The 26,906-nt window shown below is 38.5% G+C and overlaps 1 protein-coding gene across 1 annotated transcript in view; it reads left to right on the top strand.

The window, feature by feature from the left end:
* Positions 1 to 23,232, top strand: part of LOC149141719 (peroxidase 66-like) — a 30,001-nt gene extending 6,769 nt beyond the window's left edge. Inside the window, exon 4 of the mRNA XM_089451312.1 lies at positions 23,124 to 23,232. Coding sequence (XP_089307438.1) covers positions 23,124 to 23,232 — 109 coding nt within the window. The remainder of the gene's footprint in view (positions 1 to 23,123) is intronic.
* The last annotated feature ends 3,674 nt before the right edge of the window (positions 23,233 to 26,906 follow it).

Raw genomic sequence — 26,906 nt, 5'->3', positions numbered from 1 at the left:
AATCCAGTCCCCAAGGGCAGACAATCCCCTTGAGTTCCGGATTACCACCGTATGGGGGGCAGTATGCCCTTTCATTACCACCTCCGGGAGGATATCCATACGGGAGTTCACAACAGTATTCAGGTTATATTGGAGTTACATCAAGTGGTTGGGTACCTATACTACCCCAACAACCAAGGGTTGTATATTCAATGCAACAATGTGTACCTGTGTCGAACATCCCAACTACACCAGCTATTGTGACGGTGTCACAGGTTCAAACACTGCCTGTTGTATGCCAACCTCAGATTTCTCAGGTTGTAATGCAACAACCCCTCGACCGTATGACTCAACCACAATCGCCAACTAGTGGGGCGACACAGGTCCAGACGGGTACAATTACCCCACACCTTGGTCCGACGGTTAGTATAGCGCAACAACACATGGCTTCACAACCGTGGCTGGTGCAATACCAACAACCACAATTCCAACAAGTATACCAAGGTTCTGAGCAGCAGATCTTTGCGAACAGTGGACAACCGTACATTCAAAACGGTCAAAATCAACTGTTTTACAATGGTCATGTCCACCATCCGTATCAGTCATACCAGCATCAACTGCATTATGCTGGTATGCAAAGGCCAACTGCTCAGGCGATTCCATCGTATCCTGGGTATGCTTCACCTAACCTGAATCAACAGTTACCATTCGTGGCAACTTTAGAGTTACCTGATTTACACTGGTTAACAAACGATCCAATTGCTTACGCCCCTTGGTGGCCAGCGATTCCGCATAAACTTCCTTCAGATATTCCTAAATTTAATGGAAATCCGGGTGAAGATCCATCGAATCACGTGATGACTTTTCATCTATGGTGTTCATCAAACACCCTAAACGATGATTCTATAAGGCTTCGCCTTTTTCAGAGGACGTTAACGGGTCCAGCGGCAAAATGGTATATTGAATTTCCTAGAGCTTCGTTCGACAACTTCAGTACCTTAGCCACAACCTTTTTAACCCATTTTCAATTACCGATAAGGTATGAAACGGGAACGGAACTCCTCACCAACTTCAAATAGACAACGGACACTCACATATCTGATCATATACACGAGTGGCGACGTCGTCGTAGGATGGTAAAAACGTACGTTCCCGATCAGCTATTAGTTGAATGGTTTATCAAGTCTTTACTACCTTCCATCACGGAAGATGTGGCAAAGGGGGGAGTCATAACGGAAGAGCAAGTTATAGCTCGTGCACAATATCTGGACTTGATCTATACTCATTTCGGCACGCTCTACGACAAAATACCCGACGCCCCTAGACCAGAATCCTCAATTCCTCCTCCTCCTAAATCAAACAATGACTCTCACACCGGCGATGGCGTGATTGGCACGACAAACGCGAAATTGACAAAGGCTACGTCCAAGAAAGCCCGTAAGATTTCAGATCAAAATGCAAAAGACGAAATTCTTGCTTCGGAAGTAAATGCCGTATCAACAGATAAAGGCAAAGAAACCAAACAACCAGGAAGCAAGAAGAAACAAGGCAAAGGGAAGAAGAAGAAACAGGATGAGTCATCTCCTGAAAAACCTTCTTCAAACCCTCCTGGAAATAGGAAACCCCCCTCAGGGTGTCAGATATGCGATGAGGATCATTGGACCTCACAATGTCCATACAAAGCTGAGCTTAAGAAATTCTTTAAAAGTTCGAAAACCTCAGCAGTGTTAACTGATCCGTTTCCAAATCCAGGAACAAATCTAGTTGATAGTGGAAATGCTTCCCTGTCTCAAGTGCTAATGTTGTCGATTTCGAAGCAGCAAAATGATGCTTTGATTTTGACAAGGAACAAAGATTACGGGAATCCGCAGCTGTCGAACGACAAGGATAAAGATCAACCAAGTAGTTCGACAACAACTTCGACAGAAGTTGTACCACCCATCATTCCTGAATTAACAATAAAACCGCCGAAGGGAGTAGTACACAAGTCGACATTTAATCCTCGCGCTAGAGCGGCACAACATTATAACATAGTGGAAGATTTGGCCCAATCGCCATCCGCTATGTCGACTCTTGAAGTTTACAAAATTGCCCATCCCAAAGGCAGGCTTTGTTATCAGCCATTGGTGGGATAGATCCTAAGGATTCCAATCTTGTATCCTTCGACCACAAAGGATACGATCCTCAGTTACCAACTCAACTAGCTTTCCTTGTTCAAGTGAAAGCCCTCAACAAAACTGTTCATCTAACAATTATTGATGAGGGGGCATCTACATGTATTATGTCGATGAGTTGCTGGAAAACTTTAGGATCTCCAACCTTGTCGCGATCTTCGACAACGTTAAAAGCATTCGACGGAAGGACATATACCCCATATGGTATCCAAAATAACTTGAAAGTTGAACTAGGGGGAAAAACAGTAGAAATAGATGTTGAAGTCATCGATGGGAGTCTTGATTACAACATCCTACTAGGAAGACCGTGGATATATGCCATGGCAGCTGTTGTGTCGACCTATTTTAGAAAGATTGCATTTCCCTTCCAGGGGGGATTACAATCGTTGACCAACAAAACTTCCTCCCCAATGGTTCACAAGTTACAGGAAGCATTCCCATGATCCATGGAAGCCCCCATTCACTTCAGAATATCGGAGTAGGCCTACTAAAAGATACTATACTGATGGGAACTTTCGCTCTTCCACCTCCAATCAATTTGGCAGAAGTAGCGTCAATAGGAACCTGCAATATGATATCTTCCACAAAGATCTCAGAAAACGATATCAGCATGGATCATGCAATGATTTTGCCCCCAAGCCCAGTAGAAATATTATAGCAATCAATGTTTCTAGCATGGGAGGCAAACCCGAATCAACGCTCATCAAGCGTTTGGGTAGATAGGTCTAGAGAATATGGTACCCCTTCAGATCCTTGGTCGCGAGTGCATGGAACCGACGAAGGAATTGTACAATCAATGTTGATTGAAGGGGCCCCATGGAATGATTACCACCATCGTTCCCTTCTTCCGGATTATGAAGAAGATACTCAAGATGACCTTTATCATCCTTCAGTTTTTGAATTCCTATCAAATACTTTAAATACGGTGGATTTCGAGCGAAACTTATCCAACATTGAAGAGACTATAGCCATAAATATCTCGACTAAAACGGATGTTGTAGAGAATATTTATGTTGGCAAATGTTGTTCTCCTTCAGAACTGGAAATATACAACACTCTTTTTCGCGAATTTAGAGATGTCTTTGCTTGGTCATATGATGAAATGCCAGGCATTGACTCGAGTATCGTTGAACACGAAATTAAGATGTATCCAGATGTCAAACCGGTACGACAACGGCTCAGGCAGGTGCACCCCAAGAAAGCCGCTGCCATTAAGGCAGAAGTTGAAAAACTTCTCCATGCTGGTTTCATCTACCCGGTTCCTCTAACCGATTGGGTATCGAATATTGTCCCTGTTATGAAGAAACAGGGGACAATTAGAGTGTGTGTCGATTATAGGGATGTAAATCAAGCTTGTCCAAAAGACAACTACCCTACACCCTTCATCGACCAGATAATTGATGAATGCGCTGGATGCGAAATCTTTTCATTCATGGATGGATTTTTGGGTATAATCAAATAAATATCCGCCCACAGGACCAGTCAAAGACTGCATTCATTTGTCCGTGGGGCACATTCGCGTATCGAAAATTACCCTTTGGTTTAAAGAACGCAGGGGCGACATTTCAGAGGGCAATGAATTATGCCTTCCACGACATCAAAAACATCGTTCAACCATACCTCGACGACCTTCCGACTCATTCGCGAAAGCGGACTGATCATCCACAGCATTTAAGAGTGATATTTCCACGTTGCCGACACTACAAGATACGACTCAATCCGCACAAATGTGTATTTTGCGTCGGTTTTGGTCGTTTACTTGGCTTTGTAGTTTCCAAGGATGGGATTCGTCTCGACCCGTGCAAGGTCCAGGAAATCATAAATTTGCCTCCACCTTCAAATTTGCTTCAGATTCAGAAACTCCAAGGGAAAGCAAACTTTCTGAGGAGGTTCATTCCAAATTACGTCAAACTTGCTAAAGGTTATACACGTATTTTGAAAAAGGAGGTCCCCTTCGTCTGGGATCAGGTTGCGCAAGCTTCCTTTGATGCTTTAAAAGATTCCTTAATAAAAGCGTCATTAATGTACGCCCTCGATTATCAAAGAGATTTTAACCTGTATCTGGCTGCAACAGATACAACCATCACAATGGTTTTAGTTCAAGAAAGTCGATGGAATTGAACACCCTATATATTATTTAAGTAAAAACTTAAATGATACAGAAAGCAAATATTCTTATGTTGAAAAACTAGCGCTTGCAGCTGTTCAAGCGATACAAAGATTTCGACACTATGTCCTCTTCCGGAAAACTACCATTTTGTCAGATTGCAAACCCATGACTTATATATTGTCGCGACAGTTGCTGGGGGGCAAATATTCAAAATGGATAGCAATCCTTCAAGAGTTTGATCTGGAATTTGTAAAATCCAAATCAAAGAAAGCTCTAGTTTTTGCAGAATTATTATGTGATCTCCCATCGTCGTCCAACGCTGAAACATCCGAAGAATCAATCGTGGATGAGAATTTGTTTATGATATCTACAAGCAATGAGTGGTATGGAGATATAATAATTTATCTCCAAACCCAAAAGTTTAGGCCTAACACCTCTCACTCTGAACAGAAACGTATACGATACCAAGCAAAAGACTACATGATCATCGGTGATACACTTTACCGTCGTGGTATCGATACAGTTCTGAGAAGGTGCCTCACCCATGAGGAGGCCGAAAAAGTCCTGAATGAGTGTCATTCAGGGGCCTGTGGGGGGCATCAATCTGGATATGCTACAACACAAAAAATCTTACGAGCAGGATACTTCTGGCCAACAATGTTCAAAGATTGCATAACCGCAGTCAGAAGTTGCCATGCTTGTCAAATTTTTGATAGCAAAACCAGAAGACCACCCGCACCTCTACAACCAATAATTGCTGTTGGGCCGTTCGCCAAATGGGGCATCGATTTCATGACATGTAACCCCACCTCGACCGGGGGGCATGGGTATATTATAGTCGCCGTGGACTATTTTACCAAATGGGCCGAGGCGATGCCTACATTAGATAACACTGGTGAAACAGCTGCCCTTTTCTTTTTCAATCATGTAGTCGCCAGATTCAGCGTACCACGGGCTATAGTCACGGATCATGGATCGCATTTTCGCAATCACATGATGCTCGAATTAGCTGCCAAACTAGGATTGTCTCACGACAGCTCTACTCCGTATTATCCGCAAGCCAACGGACAAGTTGAAGCGATCAACAAGATCCTGAAGCGTATGTTGCAAAGGATGATCGGAGTTCACAAAAGAAGGTGGCACCTAATCCTGTACTCAGCCTTGTGGGCTTACCAAACATCGGTAAGGAATGCGATCGGGTTCACACCCTTCCAACTGGTATATGGCCTGGAAGCAGTCTTACCAGTCCAGTGCGAAATCTCGTCTCTTAAACTCGCAATCGATCTCCTCCCCGGAACTTCAGAAGAAGAGGCCCGTTTCTTGGAATTAATCCAATTGGATGAAACCCGTCGTGATGCCGCTTTGGCTAACGAAGCCCATAAGAAACGAGTCAAGGCGCAGTACGACAAAAATGTCAAACCCCGTGTCTTCTCAGAAGGTGACTTGGTCTTGCTTTGCGACCAAGAATCCGATAAATTGGGAGCAGGTAAATTTAATTCTTTATGGATGGGCCCCTCTATTGTTAAACGAGTGTTAGCAAAAGGAGCCTACGAGTTAATGGATTATGACGGAATTCCACTGGCGCAACCTCGTAATGGGTTGTACCTCAAGCGTTACTATGCTTAAATAGTGACCAATATGCTTTTGTTGTATTTTGTTTTCGCTAAAGTGTTCGTTTTGGTCGAGTAATCCACCTTTTTACATTTATTGCAGATGTCAAACTTTTTGGAGACATGTGTCGGATATGCCGACGGAGCGAGTCGTAGTTCGCGGAACCTGTCCTCCGCAGCCTGGGCCATTTTTGATCCAAGCAACGAGTTAGTAAGTTTCAGAGGTGTATGTATTGGTCAATCAACGAATAACATCGCTGAGTATAGCGCATTGATAGAACTTCTCTCTGATGCCATTACCCATGGTATACGCCGACTAATCGTCAGGCTAGACTCACAACTCGTAATACTACAACTCAATGGTATATATTCTGTCCGAAACCCAGCCATTTATCGCATGTTCCTAAGGGTTAAGATTTTGGAAAGACAATTTGATTTGATTCAATACCAACATATTTCCAGAAACTTAAACACATTAACCGACTCATTAGCAAACTATGTGTTAGATAGACATTTGCAACATTTATAAAAAGAAACACATCATCAATGTTTTACATGTGGATCATATAGCTCAACCAGAATAAAACCCCGAAAATCAAAATATATATATATATATAGCTGTTTATGGTTTACATATAATGTTCTGTAACCAAGACAAAATCGGTCACATGACCCAAAAACTCAAAATGCTAGGGGGCACCCTAGTCTAATGATGCTCATGATAGCAAGTCACAGCCTGTGCGATCATGCGTAAGAGACGAGTCCATCGTCTAGGCACACCAGTAGTATGCCGCTGTAACTACAAAGGTAGCTCGTCGATCCTCACATCTGGAATACCGAGAGTAAGGCTCTCAACCTGCTCCTGCACAGCTGTGAGAGTCTCGGCCACATCAAGGTCACGAAGGATAACCCTCCCGGCGGCCTCTCCTGCTGGGGCAACGGCTGGCACTCTCAAGCGAACTACTGGACGAACAGGACCAACATCTGCATGCACATATGAGTTTGATTAAAGTCTTGATAGAATAAAGCACAAGGACATTATAAATAAAAACAATAAACAGTGATATGGTCAAAGATTTTACCAATAGCGCCCCACTGCTCGCCATCCGGCAGTACTAAATCCGGATCACCCCGGAAGTCCATGCCAACATATGGATACTCGGAATAGACCATCTCCTGACGATCAAACCACCTGAAGAAGGTATCAGAAAAAGAAATCTGAGATTGACCAGCATGCCTAGACATATGGTCAACCCATCTCTGCATGCGTGGTTCAGTAGGAGAAGGTAAGTCAAGTGCAATGTACTGCGGCTGCATCAGTGGTATCTTCTCCAAGGCAAAGGCGGTCAAAATAGAACCGAACCCAAAGTTCTTCAACCTCCCGTCCTTTATCTTGGTCAACTGACTTTTCATCACAAGAAGTACTGCATCACACCAGTTGAATATTTTCGGTTGGAGGCATTCCAAGGCATGCTGCATATAGGATCTGTTGGCTACATGAAGAGACGCACTACCGGCCATCCTACCAAAAGTAAACAGGATAGACCTAAGGGACCTGTCAGTGACATCACAGATGATGATCTTGCCGTCTTTACTAGGCTGAGATCCTTCCCTGCAATACTGGCAGACATAATCTCTCACAGAGTCACTCCCTCGGGCCGAACCTGACAAAGAGATGGGGGCACCCCACCTCGACAAGCCAGTCAAGAAGTAAATGTCTACTGCAGTCAAGGGGATAGATTTTCCCCTAATCTGGAAAACTTGATTGATAGGATCCCAAGCATCGAGCAAATACTGCAGTAGGTTGATCTGCTGTCTCATGCTAGAGATGCGGAAGAACTTCAGCAAGCCACAGTTCCGCAGCGCGTTCACTGTAACCGGATCATGTAGGGCAATCATGTCCTCTTCTTCATGTTCTCATTCTCGCCATGTAAGGGTCATTTTGCTCCGAGATCTCTGAAAAACAAACAAGAGAGGAGTTAGATCCTGATTTTGATGAGAAACAGGCAAAAATTTTCATCAAAAACTGTGCAACAAATTCCTTTTCTGCGCCCAACGCACCTGCACAGTGTTCCACCTGCGTTGAATGTCAAACTGCCTTCATAATGGTCAACATTCAGCGTAGGTTTCGATATGCCCAGGGTGCGTTGATGGCAGAACGAACCCATCAAACCCCAGGGGCTCAGAAAAACAGAGAATGAAGCACAGAATGCAGAAAGGAAACCATGAAATGAAAGAGCTCAGGTATAGCTCCTACCTGGTCCAGACGGCGCCGAGAATCGTCCACAGAATCTCCTGGAATCAGCTGATGAAAATCAAGGGGGAAGAGGCACCTCCAAAGCTCCAACAAACCAAGTTCAAATGAAATGGTAAAATGAGAGGTAAAAACACTTTTTAATTGCTTTTTACGTAGTTCAAAGTAAAATATTAGCGTTTTAATCTCATTTTCAAGCAAATGTTGTTCATTTCTAACTAGTTTGATGAAGCAATTGAAAGTACAGTACTATCTTTGAAAGGACGAAGCTATTTATGGTAAAGAATCAAAATTAGACCATGTTATCGAGCAGTTTTAGCACATAGTTCATGCTCGTTAAAAAATAAACATAAGATCGAGCAGTTTTAGCACATAGTTCATGCTCGTTAAAAAATAAACATAAGACCGAGCAAGTGTTTCAATCCGCGTTTAAGCTCGTTAAAAAATGAACTATCCTCCGGTAAATAACCACCGTGAATGTAACATTATCAGCCATTAAAGCCTTGGTCGTGTTTACACCATCACCTCCACTTTTCATTTGGCCAATCATTCACCTCCATTTGATTGTTTACCCATTTTGAGGAACAGCTGCGAAGAGTGATTTCACTAGCCATCCTCGTGACACTGCCGTGCTTGGAAAATTCCAACCCTTACCTGGAATCAGCTGCTACCCCTTGTATCACTCGTTCCTCAAAAGACGAGTCTTCTTTAAGCTCTTTTCATCTGACTCGTAAAATATGAAAAGATTGCCGAGTTTTGGCCTTCCAGCTCGTTAAAGCGACCGGAAGTGCTATCCCTCCTCTAGATTTTAATCTTTTTGGACCTGAGGGATTATTGCACAAAAAGATCGAGCGCTTGTTTTGTTCGGCTCGTTAAAACTATCGAAAATTCATCTCTTCTGTATTGTTTTATACTTTTTCGGACTTAAGGGATTAGATGATGAAAAAGGACTTCCGGAGTTACCTTTACGTTCCTTTTCAGACTCTCTAAAAATGAAAATGACCGAGTTGTCTTTGTCGTTAAACTCGTTAAAAACATTAATAGTGACAAACTTGTCTTTAGACGAGAACGAGTTTCACTATCGCTAGGCTCGTTAAAACATAGCGATGGGTTTGCCCGAAGGGCAAATTATAGAACAAGCATATGTTATCCTCCTCAAGCTTGACAAAAATAAAGAGGTACTAGTCAGTAATGACTGGGGAAAAATTGGGAAGAAACTCAAAGAATCTTTATTGGTAGCAAGTCGCTCTTGAACATGACACTTCCACTCCGTGCCTGAGTCGGGTTGGGTTGTTTCATTCACCGGTCACATCACCATGGTCTCGCCATACCATCCACCTTTGGGGTAAATGCTACCAATCCATCATATAAGTGTCACCGACATGTTCAAGAGAAGTCATCCAGAGAAGTCACCCGTGTCCCATCCACTACCATACATTATACTTCATTCTTTATGACCGCCACCCTGAACCATATATCATCAGATCGTTTCCACCTCCATCAAAATCATTTGCTCCGTTCCGTGTCATTGATGTGGGATTCATCAAGGCCCTCCTTTGATGGATCGCTTCTTGTTGACATCAGCTCATTATCGAAGAAGTTGATCTAGGAACACCCCTTCAGTACTTTGAAGCTTGCATGCCTCAATGGCAAGTTTCTCACTTCTGGCGACAGGTATACATCAATGACCTTCGACCGAAAGTCCTTTATTCACACCATGTGAATTGTACTCCAGTACCTTGAGGGTCATTATCATTATCGGTGATTCCTCTCGCGCTTGTTAACAGTTTACATCATTGACTGGTAATCAAGCGATGTCTTTCCATGTTCGACTTCAAAACATTTCTCACATGGATCGACTTGTACTTCGAGTGAAGATCGGACGAGATTGAAGACCCCGGATCTAGTTTCATCCATCCGGGCTGCGATATATATTCAGGAAAAATAAAAACATTGACATGTACAGCATTGCAGCACAGATAATCATCCTACCAAAAGGATGATGACTTCATCAGAATCATCAGTCTACCATCAGATGATTGTCTGTCCTATGCACATCAAAATGAATTTATAAAGCTGAGCATGGGAATGCCCGCCTCAGCTAGATCATGAAAATAGTATGAAGATGATGTATTGTATTGTATCTTATTACAGGTCTCCTCCCAGCATTGAAAGAACTTCAGATCCTCCTAATAAAGCATTTCACCCGATAAACGGCCTCATACTTTAGGGGGCAACTGTTATAGACATTTTTGTGCCTTACAAGCTTTAAGCATGAAATGTCCATAATCCAAGGGATCCAAAGTCCCTAAAAGTGTTGTTCCTACCCCTAAAGGAACAAGGTCAACCAATGACAGCTTCTCCCAGAAGTTCTCCACCAAAAACTACTCAGAATCAGTCAAAATAGGATCATTTCAAGTGCTCCACTAGCTGCCTGCGTTGCATAGCACCCCAGTACACTAGCTAGGTGCGTTGCAACGCACCTAAATGCACTACCAGGGTGCGCTGAGCGGGAAATGCCAAATGGCAGTGTCATTCCGCGAGGTGGACAGACAATGGAAGCTTCCAGAATCTTCCTCAATGACACTTGCCTCACTGAGTTCGACCAAGGATGAGTAAGAGGCTCTCAACCTCCAAGTGGAAGCAAGAACTGACAGAGAGAAGCCACAAGTCAAAACATAAGCTGACTCATCCTCTCTGCTTACATCTATATATGGATCCCTCATCCCAGAGATCTAGGAGGCTGGAATTTTGTACTTTGCAGAGAATCGTTGTTGGTTTTGAGATTGAGATTAGTGCATTGGGTGATTTATGCTTTGTTGGAGGTGAAGAAGGGATTCCTTTGCTGGGAGGTAGATGCTGGATCGGGACTCACTTGGTTGTATCTCCTCCTGGATCTTCTTATTATATCAATAAAACTATTTGAGTTTCTCCTACATGCTTGTGTATCAATGATGTTTTGTTATATTTGCATGTTTAGCTTAAATTTGATCCTAAGCTATTTATGAATGTAAATCTATGTCTTTGTGTAGTTTTCCTCTTCTGTGATCTTGCAGGAACTTGGTGAAGCTGGGCAAGTAAGGGAGTAGGTAGCAGGAAGCAAACAAAGAGGAGAGCGATTGGATCAACAAACTAGCGCAAGACACAGGTTAGTTCATCCTTCCTCTTCGTTTACATTTCATAAAGAAGAATACGAAAATAGTTTTCCTTGTTTGTTGCTAAGGCACTGTCACACCTTAGAGTGGGATAGGGGCGTTCTGAGTAGATACTTTTCCCAACAACAATTTGGTCATTATGCTCGTGATTGCAGGAAGAAAATAGTTGATCAAGGGAACCAGAGAGCTAATGTCACTACAGAGAGTACTAACTCCATGTTCCTAGCTTGCCATACCATGCATGAACCTTTTGCTAGTGTGTGGCTATTAGACAGTGGTTGCAGTAACCACATGACAGGCAACAAGGATTTGGTTGCAAATTTCGATCAATCTGTGAAAACAGAGGTAAAGTTGGGGACTGACAAGACTATGGAAGTAGATGGCAAAGGAGTGGTCAACATTCTGACCAAGCAGGGGGAGCCGAAGACAATCTCAGAGGTATATTATGTTCCTAGTCTCAAACATAATTTGTTAAGTGTTGGTCAATTGACACAGAAAGGATACAGAGTTATCTTTCAAGGTCAAGAAGTTGTTATATATGACAAGCCCCCAAGAAAGCAACTGATAGCAAAGGTGCAGATGACGAGGAACAGACTCTTTCCTCTCATTTTGAATTACAGTGGTCAGGTGAGTTCTTTTACAGTTGCATGTTCTGATGATTATTGGTTATGGAACTTTCGATTTGGACACTTGCACTTTTCTGGTTTAAGATTGTTGCAACAGAAACAGATGGTTAGAGGATTACCTCCCATCAAAGAGCCTACTAGTACTTGTGAGTGTTGCATCTTGGGAAAACAACACTATGAAAGTTTTCCAAAGGGAGTTGCATACAGAGCAAAGAAACCTCTTGAGCTAGTGCATACAGACTTGTGTGGACCTATGAGGACACAGTTGATTGGTGGAAGTTGCTACTTCCTCACTTTCATTGATGACTACAATAGAAAGACTTGGGTTTACTTCTTGAAGCATAAGTATAAAACTTTTGCAAAGTTCAAAGAATTCAAATCTTTAGTAGAGAACCAAAGTGATCGATAGATCATGGTATTGAGGTCAGATCGTGGTGGAGAATATGACTCAAAGGAATTTCATGATTACTGCAAACAACATGGGATCAGAAGACAGTTTACAGCTAGGTACACACCGCAGTAGAATGGTGTAGCAGAGAGAAAAAACAGGACAATTATGAACATGGTAAGAAGCATGTTGAAGGGAAGAAAATTGTCTAATGAGTATTGGGCAGAAGCAGTTGCATGTAATATTTATGTGATCTACAGATCTCCTACAAAGAGTGTAATGAATAGAGTACCATAACAAGCATGGTCAGGTATGTATTGCAACGTATCTCATCTTAGATTATTTGGATGTGTAGCTTATGCATATGTGCCTAAGGAGTGAAGAGGAAAATTGGATGATAAAAGTGAAAAATGCATAGTCATTGGTTATAGCGAGCAATCAAAAGATTACAAATTGTATAACCCTATCACAAAGAAGACCATAATTAGCAGAGATGTTGTGTTCAAGGAACACAAGTCATGGAATGGAACTGTAGACAAAACAGTTGATGCACAAGTGCCACTGATGGAAGAAGATGATGTAGCAGAAAAGGAGCAGCAAGAATCACAGGTGAAGACACCAAACAGAGACACACCAATAAGGACTCCAAGATTTTCAGAGCAGCATGGATCCTCAAGCAGATCAACAGATCAAGATTCTCCCAGCAATCAATCAGGTGATGAATCAAGCAATGGTAAGAGAAAGATGAGAAGTTTGAAAGATATTTATGATGATTTGGATGTTAGTTCAAATTTTGCATTGTTGTCATTCCAACCTTCTTCGTTTGAAGAAGCAATCAGAGATGAAAATTGGGTGCAAGCCATGGATGAAGAAATTGAAGCTATTGAAAAGAATGATACATGGGATTTGGTTGATTTACCAAAGGACAAAAATCTCATTGGTGTGAAGTGGGTGTACAAGACAAAGTTGAATGAGAAAGGTGAAATTGACAGATTTAAAGCAAGACTTGTAGCAAAAGGATTCTCGCAGCAACTAGGAATAGACTTTGGAGAAACGTTTGCTCCGGTAGCTAGATTGGATACTGTAAGAGCAGTTCTAGCCACAGTAGCTCAGAACAAGTGGAAAGTATATCAGATGGATGTGAAATCAACCTTCTTGAATGGAATTCTAGAAGAAGAAATTTATGTGCAGCAACCTCCAGGATATGAAGTTGAAAGTAATGAAGACAAATTTTATAGGTTGAAGAAAGCGCTCTATGGACTGAAGCAAGTGCCTAGAGCTTGGTATAGCAGAATTGACAGTTACATGATCAAGAATGGATTTTGCAGAAGCAACATTGAGCCTACCTTGTACACAAAGGTAAATGAGCATGGACAGATTTTGATTGTTTGCTTATATGTTGATGACATGATTTTTACAGGTGATTTTGACATAGATGAATTTAAAGCAGCCATGATGAAAGAATTTGAGATGACAGATCTTGGTCTCATGAAATATTTTCTTGGCATAGAAGTTGAGCAATCTGAAAAAGGAATTTTTATTTGTCAAAATAAATATTCCAAAGATTTGTTGAAAAGATTCAGGATGGAAAATTGCAAACCTGTCCCTACACCAATTGCAACAGGTACAAAGTTAAGCAAGGATGATGAAGGATTAGATGTCAATCCAACTTTATTCAAAAGATTGGTTGGTAGCCTCATGTATCTCACAGCTACAAGACCAGATATCATGCAAGGAGTGAGTTTGATTTCCAGATTTATGGAGACTCCAAAAGACACACATTAGAGTGCAGGAAAATGAATTCTGAGATACATAGCAGGAACTAGAGATTGTGGCATAATGTATGCAAGCACAGAAAAGAAGGATTTGATTGGATACACAGATAGCGATTTTGCAGGCAGTTTGGATGATAGGAAGAGCACTTCTGGTTTTGTGTTCCACCTTGGTTCAGGTGTGATTTCATGGGCATCTAAGAAGCAGACCATTGTGACACTTTCGTCAGCAGAAGAAGAATATGTAGCAGCAACATTAGTAGCATGTCAAGCAGTGTGGTTAAGAAGAGTACTTGATGGAATCAAGCAGAAACAACAAGGATCAACAACAATATAGTGTGACAACACCTCAACGATTGCACTATCCAAGAATAGTGTGTTTCATCAGAAGAGCAAGCATATTTATACTAGATATCACTTTATTAGAGAAATTGTGAGCAATGGAGAAGTTCACTTGAAGCCTTGTAAATCTAGTGATCAATTGGCTGATATATTTACTAAGTCATTAGAAGAAGATGTGTTTGAGTTTCATAGAAGAAACTTGGGTGTTGTAAGCATAGATAAGACATAGACCAGCAAGCATGTTTGAGTTGTCATGAGTCATGTTTTAGTTTAGCAGTCGTAATTAAGGGGCAGTGTTAAAATAAGATAATTACTCCTGCATGGGGAGTTAGATAAACATAAAGAGTCAGTTAACTAAGTGATTGCATGATTGAGTGTTTGAATGTTGAGTCAAGTCAAGTTAAGTGATAAACAACTTTGAGTGTGTGATTGCATGTAGTTGCATGTCAAGATATTTTAGGCAGTTAGCTAGTCAAAAAGGTTTAAATACCCTTCACCGGGTTCATTGTAATCATCATGTTTTGTGTGATCAATAGAAGAGAAACAACTCATGTTTTATGTGTGAATTGTGTTTTGTCTCCTCTGCCTTTCCAACAAGGATCACTACTGAGAATCTTTTGGCTAGTTAAAGATCGATCAAATTGCCCGTCAATAGATCTTTTATTCACTTCCCTTGTATTCAAAGTGGAAACTGAACAATGTGCATTATATCCATACAACCCCCACTCCTTTATGGCCATTTTGTTTTCTTAATTTTAAGCTTCTAGACAACATCGTTTTTGCCATTATGCTTGTTCACATCTAGGAAACAATATCTTTTCAGTGAAAGACACTAAATTGTTTCTTAAAATAGATTAGATACCCATCCAAAATCAATTCACTTTAAAAACCAAATGGCCAAGTAAAAACCTATGGTTATAGAAAACCCCCTTATGAAAAATTGAGAAAAAGAGGCCTTAATTCAAGAATCAAATGTAATATAAGCTCATAATATGCCTAAATAAAAACCTAAAGCTTCCAAAAGATATGGTGATTGCAAATTCAAACCATTGTTGCAAATCATGGATCTGGGAATAAATTGATTAGGGTAAAAAATAAAATCTAAATAAAGGAACAAGTAAGGAAAACATAGACGGATTCAATAAAGACCAGGCAAACATTAAAAAATGCATGAATTTCAATTTTTTCAAATCAGCAACCTTGTGTGATCAAATTAATTGTCTTGACTATGAGTTCTTATGTTGTGTGGGAATCCCAAAAATATCAGAAACCACTCATTTTTGGGAATCTTTTCAAAACTACTTCAAAGAGCTACAATGACTTATGATTATGAATGAACACCCAATTTGTTTGATTTTTGAAGTGCCCCCCTAGCCAGTTTCTCCCTCTCAACAATTGCTAGATAATACTTTAGAAGTTTGAAAAACTTTCTCCATTTCTATTATCAATTTTCCACTTTTATTATGAATTTTACTGGTAGAGATATTCCATGTATCAAAGTGAATAAAAGCATTAAAATATCTTGATAACCTTTGAGAAACAATAGCAGAAGAAAATAAGAATTGTTTATGTTTCAAAAATAGGAGCAACAATGAGAACATAAAGGCAAGGAGAGATATGTAGCAGATAACTAAACCTAGCATCCACAATAAGAGTTATCAATTCAGTCTTTGATGAGACAATACCAGTTATTTCTACTCAATCATATGAAATTGTACTCTCTACTGCCTCCTTTTCCCAATATGAAGAAACATTGCAAGCATGAAACAAATGACTACTTCATATAAAGAAAAAAAACCTCCTCCAACTTTGTACATGTAGTGATATACTTAGAAGTCGGGACTTCATGATTAATCCTGTTGAACCAGAAACTTAGCCTTACGGACCCAAGTACCTGTTATGGACCTGTCACAAATAGTGAATGCACAGAAATGGGAAATCTACTAATATCTTAGACATTCTTACTAGAAAAGATTAATTTCAATACACTAAAAGATCAATAAATTGTGGTCAAAGTTAAGCTTCCAAAGAAGACCATAAATGGGATATGAATTATCATCATTGGGTTAATGAATAAATAGTTTTATCTTTGCCCAATACAAATAACGCACCTACAACAGTTCCTCAATTGAAACATGTAAAGTAGTAAGGTGCTGTTGCTTCTCTATATAAGGGTAAGGGAAATAAAGGCGATGCTGCTTTTTCTATGTAGGGGAAATTAATCTACCTGCCTGCTCCAGGAGAAACAATGTTCTTTCTTTCATCCTGTCCAATAGTATCCTTGTTGCAGCAACAAAGTTATATAGTTATAGTGTGTATTAACAATAGTGATTACTTCCAATTGATTCAATTTTTTTTAAATAAATATCGATATTTTTTTTCTTCAGATTTTCCATACTCAAAATACAACCTTGAGAAACACCATAATAATTGAGCAGATTCAAAATCAGAAACTAAATAAAAGTTTCTAGACGCTCTTTATAGGAGGAAAATATCAGATCTTCCTGAAATCCCTTGATATGTGCTCAGACCATCTTGCAATCTCTTGATATGTGCTAGTGATAATGAAATCTGCATGATTCATTGCAATTAGATTTGCAGTAAACTGACAAAAGAAATGGTATTCTTCTTCAAAGTTTTTCCAATATATGTATGAATCAGGGTATTTAGTCTTCCCCAATGCATGGACCAAGTTTCACTGAGATGACAAAGAGGATATATGTTTAGATTAGAATTTTCAAGGAGAAAATCAGTTCCTTTTTTAGCTGTAACAGATACAAGAGCACAATGACGAGGGGTAAAACTATAGTGATTCCTTGTTTATGTGCAATATAGAGATCACACAGTAGCTATGTGATGAAATGCTTGAAAGAATTTTTGTGACATGGAGTATGATGGAAGTATGGGTAGATTGGATGGGTAGAAAACACATGGGATCTCTTTCATAAAATTCAAGTGACAGGTACCAAATCTGACACAACTAACATTGTGAGCTTACTTTCAGGGTATTCCAATTTATCAGATCTGCAACAAGGTAAATGGATACATGCCTACATAATTAAAATTGGATTTGAAATGAACATTGCTGTACAAACTGCCCTCATTGACATGTATTTTAGAGGCAAAAGCATAGATATTGCATGCATACTATTTGAAAAAATTCATCAGAGAAATATGGTTTCATGGACTACAATAATTGTAGGGTATATGCGAAATGGAGAGGCCAATGAGGATTTGAAACTTTTCCATGAAATGCAATTGACAAATGTTAAACCCAATAAGGTAACCATTTTGAGTGTTCTTTCTGCATGTACTAACCTAGTGGCTCTGTAACTGGAGAAGGACGTTTATAACTATGTGGTAACAAGTTCATTGGAATCAGATGTATGTGTCAAAACTGCCCTTGTGGCCATGTCTACAAAATGAAGGTGTATGGAGATTACATGTGAATTATTTGATGGTTTTCCAATAAAGGATGTGGTGTCATGGAATGTTACACTTGCAGGGCATGCCCAAAATGGACAATGAGGCAGATCATAGCCATGGATGCCATAGACCTACATTTTGTTATAGATATAGCAAAGCTATATAACACGTGTTCAATCCGTCATGATGAAGAGGAGGGTACATGGACAACATGGAATTGATTGTCAGACACTTGAAAAGAAAAGGTTCTTCAAGAATCAAAAGGCTTGCTAGTAGCATAGGCAATAGCATTGAATTTGCATGGACTTGATATGAAAATAAATGAAAGGACAATGAGTTATTGAGAAATGCATAAAAAAATCGTGTGTTACTTGGGGTAAATATTTTTTAAACCATAGATGGGAGAAAAGCAGTCAAAGTGGCACTCAAGGAAATATATGTGTGGACCACTGAAAACGCTCCATTTTATAAGTAATGAAGTGCAACACCAAAAGGAAGATACATGATCGCTATCCAACAATGCTTCACAATATCCCACTCAAACAATGCTTCACAATATCTACCCAAGCCCAAAAGCCCACAAAGTTGCAAGATGAATGTTAAGATTGTTAGTGATCATAGTATGGACAAGAAATCAAAAACAAATTTCTTTCCCAAACATAATGGCCATGTTGATTGGACTATTAAACTAGTCCATAGATTATGATTATGGTGATTACACTGTCAACACATGGATTCTAGTGTACATTATGATTATGATGATTACACTGTTAACACATGGATTCTATTGCTCGTCTGATCCATAGAATCTCGGCCACGATACCATGCACCTACATAATTTCTAGAGAGATTTTCTACCGTGGATCAAAACCTGTAGTATACAACAAAACCACAATATACAGTTGAGCTGTAGATTAATTTTGATATTAAAAAACTACAGACATTTTCAAATTTTCAAATTTTGACCAAACCATTTGCAAATTTTCAAAGTTGAAACTCTCTTCCCAAGTCTACAATATCATTTAGATCCTAGAAAATAAGATGCAAGAAAGATAGTGCCAAGACAACAAGTTCCTAATAGATTTGCTAATTGTACAAACAAAACAAAAAAATGATTTCTAAGCTAAAATGATGCAAGACATGATGTCCATGTTTCAGCTGGGATTGTGAGAGAAAACCATGGTATTGGGAAGATTTTTCTGGATGGGAAATATCGCCAGGTGACATAAGTCATTGTTGGAGGTGAGGAGCATAGTCTAAGAGGCAGGAATAGTGCAAAATGATAACTCTTGTTCATAACAAGTTCCTAATAGATTTGCTAATTGTACAAACAAAACAACAAAATGATTTCTAAGCTAAAATGGTGCAGGACATGATGTCCATGTTTCAGTTGGGATTGTGAGGGAAAACCATGGTATTGGGAAGATTTTTTTGGATGGGAAATATTGCTAGGTGACATAAGTCATTGTTGGAGTTGAGGAGCATAGTCTAAGAGGCAAGAATAGTGTAAAATGATAACTCTTGTTCATAAAAAATAATTCCAAGTAGGACATAAGAGGTTAGTTTGTTTTTGGGTTCAAGTTTCAAAGTTTGTTTCTTCGAGTTTCTTTACTAGAAAGATGGAAAATTCCTGCAAAATATAATAGTGTAGAAATCTCAAAAGTTCTTTGGTCCAAGGAGGCATATTTATGTTCCTGAGATTGAGGTGTTCAATTGGTATTGATTTGAGGCAGAAAATGTAAGGCCATGAGCCAAGAAATATATCTGGGAAGAATCTTTCAAAAAATAGGCAATACCAACTTTTGATGAGATGCACACATGGATGCCTCCATGGGTTTTTAACAATCCTTGTAGATACCATATACCAAGTTTGTAAAACTCCATCTAGTTGATTATAGCTATCTTGAATTTGTAACATACATGCAACAAAAAATTAATAAAGCTTCTTACAATGCCCCCATCATCTTTAAATTGACAAATGTTGTAGGTATCTCTTCTGTGAGTCGATTGCTTCGAATGTAGTTGTCAATGAAATAAAACAGTGGGCATCATGTTTAGCATTGAATTGATTATTGATTTTAATAGAAGATTCTCCAATAACTGATGATTTCAAAAGAGAATAAGACTAGGCATATTGTGCACAGTGGACAATCTTTCAGGTGCAATAACTGAGAATATGGCTAAACAAGGGGAACACCTCCATTTTGTTAGGGTTGAATCACATAAAAATATGATGTGAATCTGATATGGTTTAGTGTTAATCCTATAGGCTCCAACGCCTAGGTTTATGTGGTGCCCCAACCATCACATCGATCCCCTCTAGTTCTCAGTCATCGGTCTCCTAGAGAGCGAGTCCTTGCGATGGAAACTCATTAAAACACGAGAGCCATACAAATTGGGAAATATTGTTGATGGCATGGTTTCTGCAACAACTCAGATTATAGAGTTCTGCAAGGGGATTATTTTTTGCAGATGGTCAATTATTTCTTTGCTCGATATGGAGCTAAAACTCACCAAAGGATTGTATACTGATAAAATATTAGAAAGCAAGAGAGATGACATAATACAAGTAGTTTAGCAACAAGGTTATTGATGCTAATCCTCCAACTCTGGAACCCAATGCCTAATAGTAATATTTCTACTTCATAAACATTAAAACTAATTCTAACACTTTCAAGAGAAAAATGACTATGCATGCATAGAAATAAACATCATGCATCATCTGCATAAAATAAAAAAAATTCAAACACACCTATGATTACAGAACAAGGGATTTTTTTTTTCTATCCACCATTTAAATATGTTCTTTCTTTAGTTAACTCTGTATCAACTTCCCAAGGATGAATCTTATGTAGGGAAGATAAATACAAGTCACCATTAAAAATAAACAATTTCCTAGCTACATTAGGCTATTACTTCTGTTTTGTAACCAGTTACAAGCAGTCAACACAAGGAGGGGCATGCAATGCTGTCATAAGAAACAATTTTACAAATTTGAATGGCCCACATTTATAGATATAACCTATGAACAAGCAACTCAAGGTGCAATGGAATTACAAATCTACGAAATCATCTAGATACAACCATGATGACATTCCAAGAGCAGTAGTGATTAGAGAGAGCTTTGTGTCATTGTCACAAATTTATGTTGCATACAAGAGACAATATCAATAGAGCTAAATGTTGTGGCTTATCACTGATGAGTCGTGGGGTAGTGACTTCTCCAAGGACCGCTAAATCACTTTTAAACATAAATTACAAAATCTTAGATTACTTTTAGACATTATTTAGGTGACAAATGTTATTTTAGGTGGCACAACTTGGACACATGGTACTCTAGACGAACACGTTCACAACTACACCACGACATGGGTCCATCCTCTGACCACTTGTCCACAGTGAGACGATATCCTCTCACTTCGTGTCCCCGTACCTGTGTTGCTACCATTCATTCTTGGATTTAGTTGGAAGGAAGAACAGAGCTACCAAGGCCCACGCCCTGTTGTGGGATCCCTTATTCCTCCATTGGCTCCCTCAATCACCCGTGCCTTAGTGCTACTCTTACGCCACTGCTTACAATTCGGTTCCCATCACTAACCCTAGGGAATGGTCATATGGGATTCAGCTCAACTTTTCTATGCCCGAGGATTTCAACTTTTGCAGATTCTGTAAAGCATCCAAGCACATATGTAGTTACAATGTTGTGAAGAAGAATTATATTTGATTGTGCGATGAATGGAATTCAATCACCTCATGCCACATAGGTTGGGTTCTACTCCACTTTGGAGATCTTGTTAATTTTTTTCTAAATAAAATTTCACTGGAAACTGAGTGATTTTTTCCCACATTAGAATGTGCACAACTCAAGTGAATTTTTTTCACTAGTGAATGATATTTTAGTACACTGGTCCCTCTAATAAACTCATATGTAAAATTTAATACATCTCATCAAAAGGAATTGGGAACCAAACCAGAAGATTTAGTAGGAAATATCTGTGCTACTAACCTCTTGGACTACTCCTTATGCAGGCACAACTTATAATTACAAACTAGAGCTTTACTATTTGTAGGTTATTTTTTATTCATGAGCTTCTCCAAAACCACAAGTTCATACTCCATGTGCAACCTTCTTGGGCAGGGTCTTCTACTAGAGGCTTCTTCTCTAAGGTGAGTCACATTCATTACTCCCTTTGCATTTTGTTTAACAGTGGGCCAAAAATTGTGCTGAGACTCATGCCCAGATTCAAACATAATAAATCTTTGTCCAACATGCCCATGCATTTCCCTCCTTGATCAGGCCTTTGGTCTAATTATGAGTTGAATTAGTCATCTTCTTGCTCCATATTAACATGTGGGAGCATAAGCAATAAAACATGGTTTGACAAACTTATATTTAGCTATCTTTATGGAGAGAAATATCCATCATATCCAAAATAAATAGATAGAAATTCCTCATAAAGATACTCAATATGAAGAATTGGCAAAACTCCATATGTATTTATTATAAAATCATATGACAGAACTATCATATTTGGAGCACATGTTGATAGCTAGCAGAATACAAAAAAATCTAAATACAAAAAATAACTTTACGAGAAAAACCAAACTATTTCCTCTTTCCTTTGTGGGATTTAGAATGTCTTCATATAAAAAGTACTAAAGGGAAGCTATAATTTATATGGTTTCACTTATTGAGAGTCAAAACTAACATACTCATTATGCTTTTTATCTTATCTCTTCGAAACAAGCATAATTGAGACATTTTATAAAAATAAATGGTCTTGTTAATTCCAAGTAATTTTCTAAGTAATTTCCCATCTGGCGGAGGCTTGGCCTTGTAACGAAACAATACAAGCTAATGAAGTTTAGTTAGAGGCTTACGTTAGAGCTTGTATTTGGACTATGCGTCAAGCTTGGGAGTAACCAATGTGCACATTATGGCTTCATGGATAGCATAAATAAAATGAAAAGATGGTCAGAAATCTTCTACGTAACTACTCCATCCAGTGACCATAAATTTAGCAATGTGACAAATAGATATGAATAGCATTTTCATATAACATTTTTTTCTTGCTCAACAACTATGAATAGAATTTTCATAGAACATTTTTATTTAATATAATACGATACTAAGAAACCATATAATTTTACCCAGACAGATTTTCGTTTACTGACCTGTATGTGTCTGGCATCTCAATTTGGTGAGTCAATTTGCTAGTTTACCTGCTTTGTCTGTCTTACTCTCAATTTGTATGTCTTTATCAAAATTTATGAATTATTTTTGCAGGAAGAGGAAGAGGCAGGAGGCGTATGAATTATTTCAGCCTAAAAGGGAAGAGGAAGAGGCAAGAAAAGGCAGGATGTATCAGTCAATGATGTATATCCTGGGTAGTTGATATCCTTTGTGGTTGAGAGGGTTTAATGATAACCTCCTCACTCAGGTTTTAGTCACATGACATGATTATGTTGTTATATCTGAAAAATATTCTAGATACCGCTTCCATAAGCAGGGTTTCCTCATATCTGGAAAAAAGAGGCGAGATGCATGAAAACACATCTGAATTTTTAATTTTCTCTAGGGAATAAACTATTTTTATTTTTGGATGAAGAGTTAGAAGGGGAATGAAATATTTCTGTATCTTCTCCTGTGAAAGAATTATTTTTGAAGGAAAAGGAGGAAGGCGAATGAAATATTTTTGTGGGAATAGGAAGAATGATTTTTTCAGGAAGAGGCAGAAGGTGAATGAAATATTTCTGTGGGTAGAGGAAGAGGTAGTGTGATATAGGGAAAATTATTGTGAAGACGTGTGGACAATATTCGACATCAACAAATCATGCTAAGTGCCAACAAGTGCCAATCATATATGAAATCTATTAAACTTAAAAGTGAATATGGTCTAAACTTTAAAATAGAAAAAGTTATTTGATGCATTGGATATAACCTTAGGATATATGTAATCAGAGAGAAAAAATCAATACCGGGATAAACTTTGGATATGCATTCAACATTGGAGAATGAATGATCGAGGAAAGTCCTTTATAAAAGTTCATTTATCCAAAATTCTCTACCAAAGTATCCACAATAAGACCTCAAACCTTATTGCCCAATCACCTTTACAATAAAACGGTTTTTTTTTTTTAAATATATTATCGGCTTAGGTTAAAACATCGATGGACATATAATATTAAAATTCAATGCCTAGATTAATAGACAGTCAATGTTCTATCTAATGCTATAGTCCTAGGCAAGGACTAATAAGAAATTTATAACAATAGACAAAATTCTGATAGATAAAGATTGGTTTTTGTACAAACAAATCAACGTGACCAAAACTTAAGATATTTACATACTCAACATAACATATTTCATATAGTGTTCAAAAACCAAAAAAATTACATTAGAATTTGATGTAATAAAGTATTGTGAGGTCAAGTTACTTATATGTATAAATTAAATTTCATTGGTGATTGGATAGGGACTTCACTTTTTCTGCGAAAGCATATGAAGTTACATTGCTCAATCTCATAACTTGCCACCCCTGTGCCAATTTCATTTGAGCATTAGCATTTTTTGGCAATTCACTCATTGAGCTATAAGAATGATGTCACTTGCAATGGTTTATCAGTTGTAGTAAGCACCAATGATTTATTTGTCTCAGAAAGCACTAATGACTTGTTTTACAGGTGGATTTTTAAGCTGGAGACAAGCACAATGGTTTAATAGTCGTAGCAAGCACTAGTGGTTTTTCAACCCCCAACAAGCATCAAGTACGTTAATTCAACCCCACTCCATGCTCAGGCTTGGTGATACTAGATATAAATTGAGAAATGTGTAACAACAATCTAGTGTGGCGGATGCTCCATGTGAGCTATTCACATTGTTTCCATTTTACTCAAGAATTCTTCTTCAATAATCCAAATCAAACCCCTGGATTAATCTACTTGTGTACTTATGGTATTTCGAGTTGCCTCCAAAGTATGGTTGAGAGGGCACTCTTTGTCCCTGCATTGCCTTCTTGGACATGCCACGCTTTAGATTTATGAGAAGGGCACCCATTTGAAATGTCATCGCCTTGCATTAATGCTCTTACCAGGTTAAAGAGGCCCTTGCATTCCTGGGAAAATTTGACATTAAATTATATGGGATAGTTATGTCACTTCACGTCAAACACCATCCCCTCAGACTTTGGCCTGTGTCCCTTCTCCTTGGATTTTTAATAATAATCCATTAAATAGTTAATTATTAACAATAGAGTTATTAATTAATTGTAGTTTAATTAAACACTAATCCATAGTTAATATATTTTGAGCATTAATATATGCTTATTTTAACTTTGATAGTGATTAGAGTGTTAAATCATGATTAATCATTAAACAAAGTATTCATGCAATTTGGCACCATGATAAAAAAAACGTGAAGTTCACCATTTTTCATTATATAGAATCGAAGTTTCTACTAGCAATCAAATATTGCATTGAGATACTTAATTACACAAAAAATATTTATGAAGGTCATAATCAATGACGGGGTGTCACAAACCCCACCCCCTTAAAGGAACATTATCCTTGGTGTTCTTACAAAATCTAAAAAAAATGACAACAAAACATTTAAGCTTTGTTATTTTTTTTTTACATCCATTACATATACAAAGGAGGGTACAATAATTTCACATGATATGCATGCTCCTATGTCACCTCATTGGGTCCAAAGTGCTTCCATTTCACCTTAAACTGTTCTATCACTCAGTTACAAAGTGTCGTCTACCTCTTGTCTAGGATACACAAGTTCAATTTTGAACTCTACCTCAACCTCCACCTATATCACAAATCAATCGATCACATTATTAGAATCATGCACATACTTTTAGAATAAGGATATGTGGAACACATTGTGTGCCTTTATGGTGGTAGGTATGGCTACTCTTTAGGCCACTAGTCCCACTTGCTCCAAAATATGAAATGGTTCTCAAAATCTAGGTGCTAACATAGCGCATGACCCCACTTTTAGTGAGCTCCTCCCTCATTTAATTCTGAGATACATGTAATCCCCTAATTGAAACTTTCTATGCATTCTCTATTAATCTACATAACTCTTTTGTCTATCATTGGCTGCCTTAAGCTTTTGCCTGATACTAATAACTTCCTATTCCATTTCCCTTAACATATAAAGTCTTGGAGTTACTTTGTTTACTGGGTCATCGCAACTAATGGGTGTATTGCACTTTCTTCCATATAGAGCTTTGAAGGGACTCATGTTTAATGATTCCTAATAACCATTATTATATGCAAATTCAACTAAGGGAAGGAATTCTTCCCACTTTTTTTGTTGGTGCATAATATACATTCTCAAGCATGTTCTCCAACACCCTATTCACTCTCTTGGTTTTCCCATCCATTTGAGGATGATGGTATGTTGTATTGAATGCCAACTGAGTTCCAAATCCAATGAATAGTGCCTTCCAAAATTTGGATTTGAATTTGGCATTCTGATATGAGATTATCATCTTAGGTATGTTGTGTAGCCTGAATATTTCCTTCATGAATATTTGTGTAGCCTTGTGAGTTAAATTAATAGGTATGAAGTGAGATTCCTTGCTTAACATGTCTACCACCACCATGATGGCGTCTTGTTTTCATGTCGTCTTGCACAATCCTTTGATGAAGTCCATGGATATGACTTCCCACTTCTACTTCAGGATTGATATTGGTTGTAATAGTCCAACAGGGTGCCTACATTCTACATTAAATTATTGACACTACAGACACTTGGAAATGTACTCCATGAATTCATTTTTAATACTTCTTGAGAGTAGTAATCATTTCTGAAATTCGTGATGAACTGAATAAGGTATCTTATAAAACTCATCTAGAATTAGCTTCTTCAAGTCATCCACGCTACCTGTATATAGCACCAAGCTTTGAAATTTTGAGTCCCATCATCTATGAATGTGTAGTTCTTACTCAAAGGTCCTTATAGCACTTTTCGCAAGCAATATTGCACATACTGGAAGTGTTCATTATGTACCAATGCCTCTTTGATCTTTTCCCTAATGCTATAATTACAAGAAAT

The sequence above is a fragment of the Pinus tabuliformis genome, chromosome X (genome assembly GCF_031772625.1).
Source record: "Pinus tabuliformis cultivar Carrire ecotype Pingquan chromosome X, CPIR1, whole genome shotgun sequence".
Lineage (NCBI taxonomy): Eukaryota > Viridiplantae > Streptophyta > Pinopsida > Pinales > Pinaceae > Pinus > Pinus tabuliformis.
The sequence above is the reverse complement of the archived record's forward strand: the minus strand, read 5'-3'. Positions and strand labels throughout refer to the sequence as shown.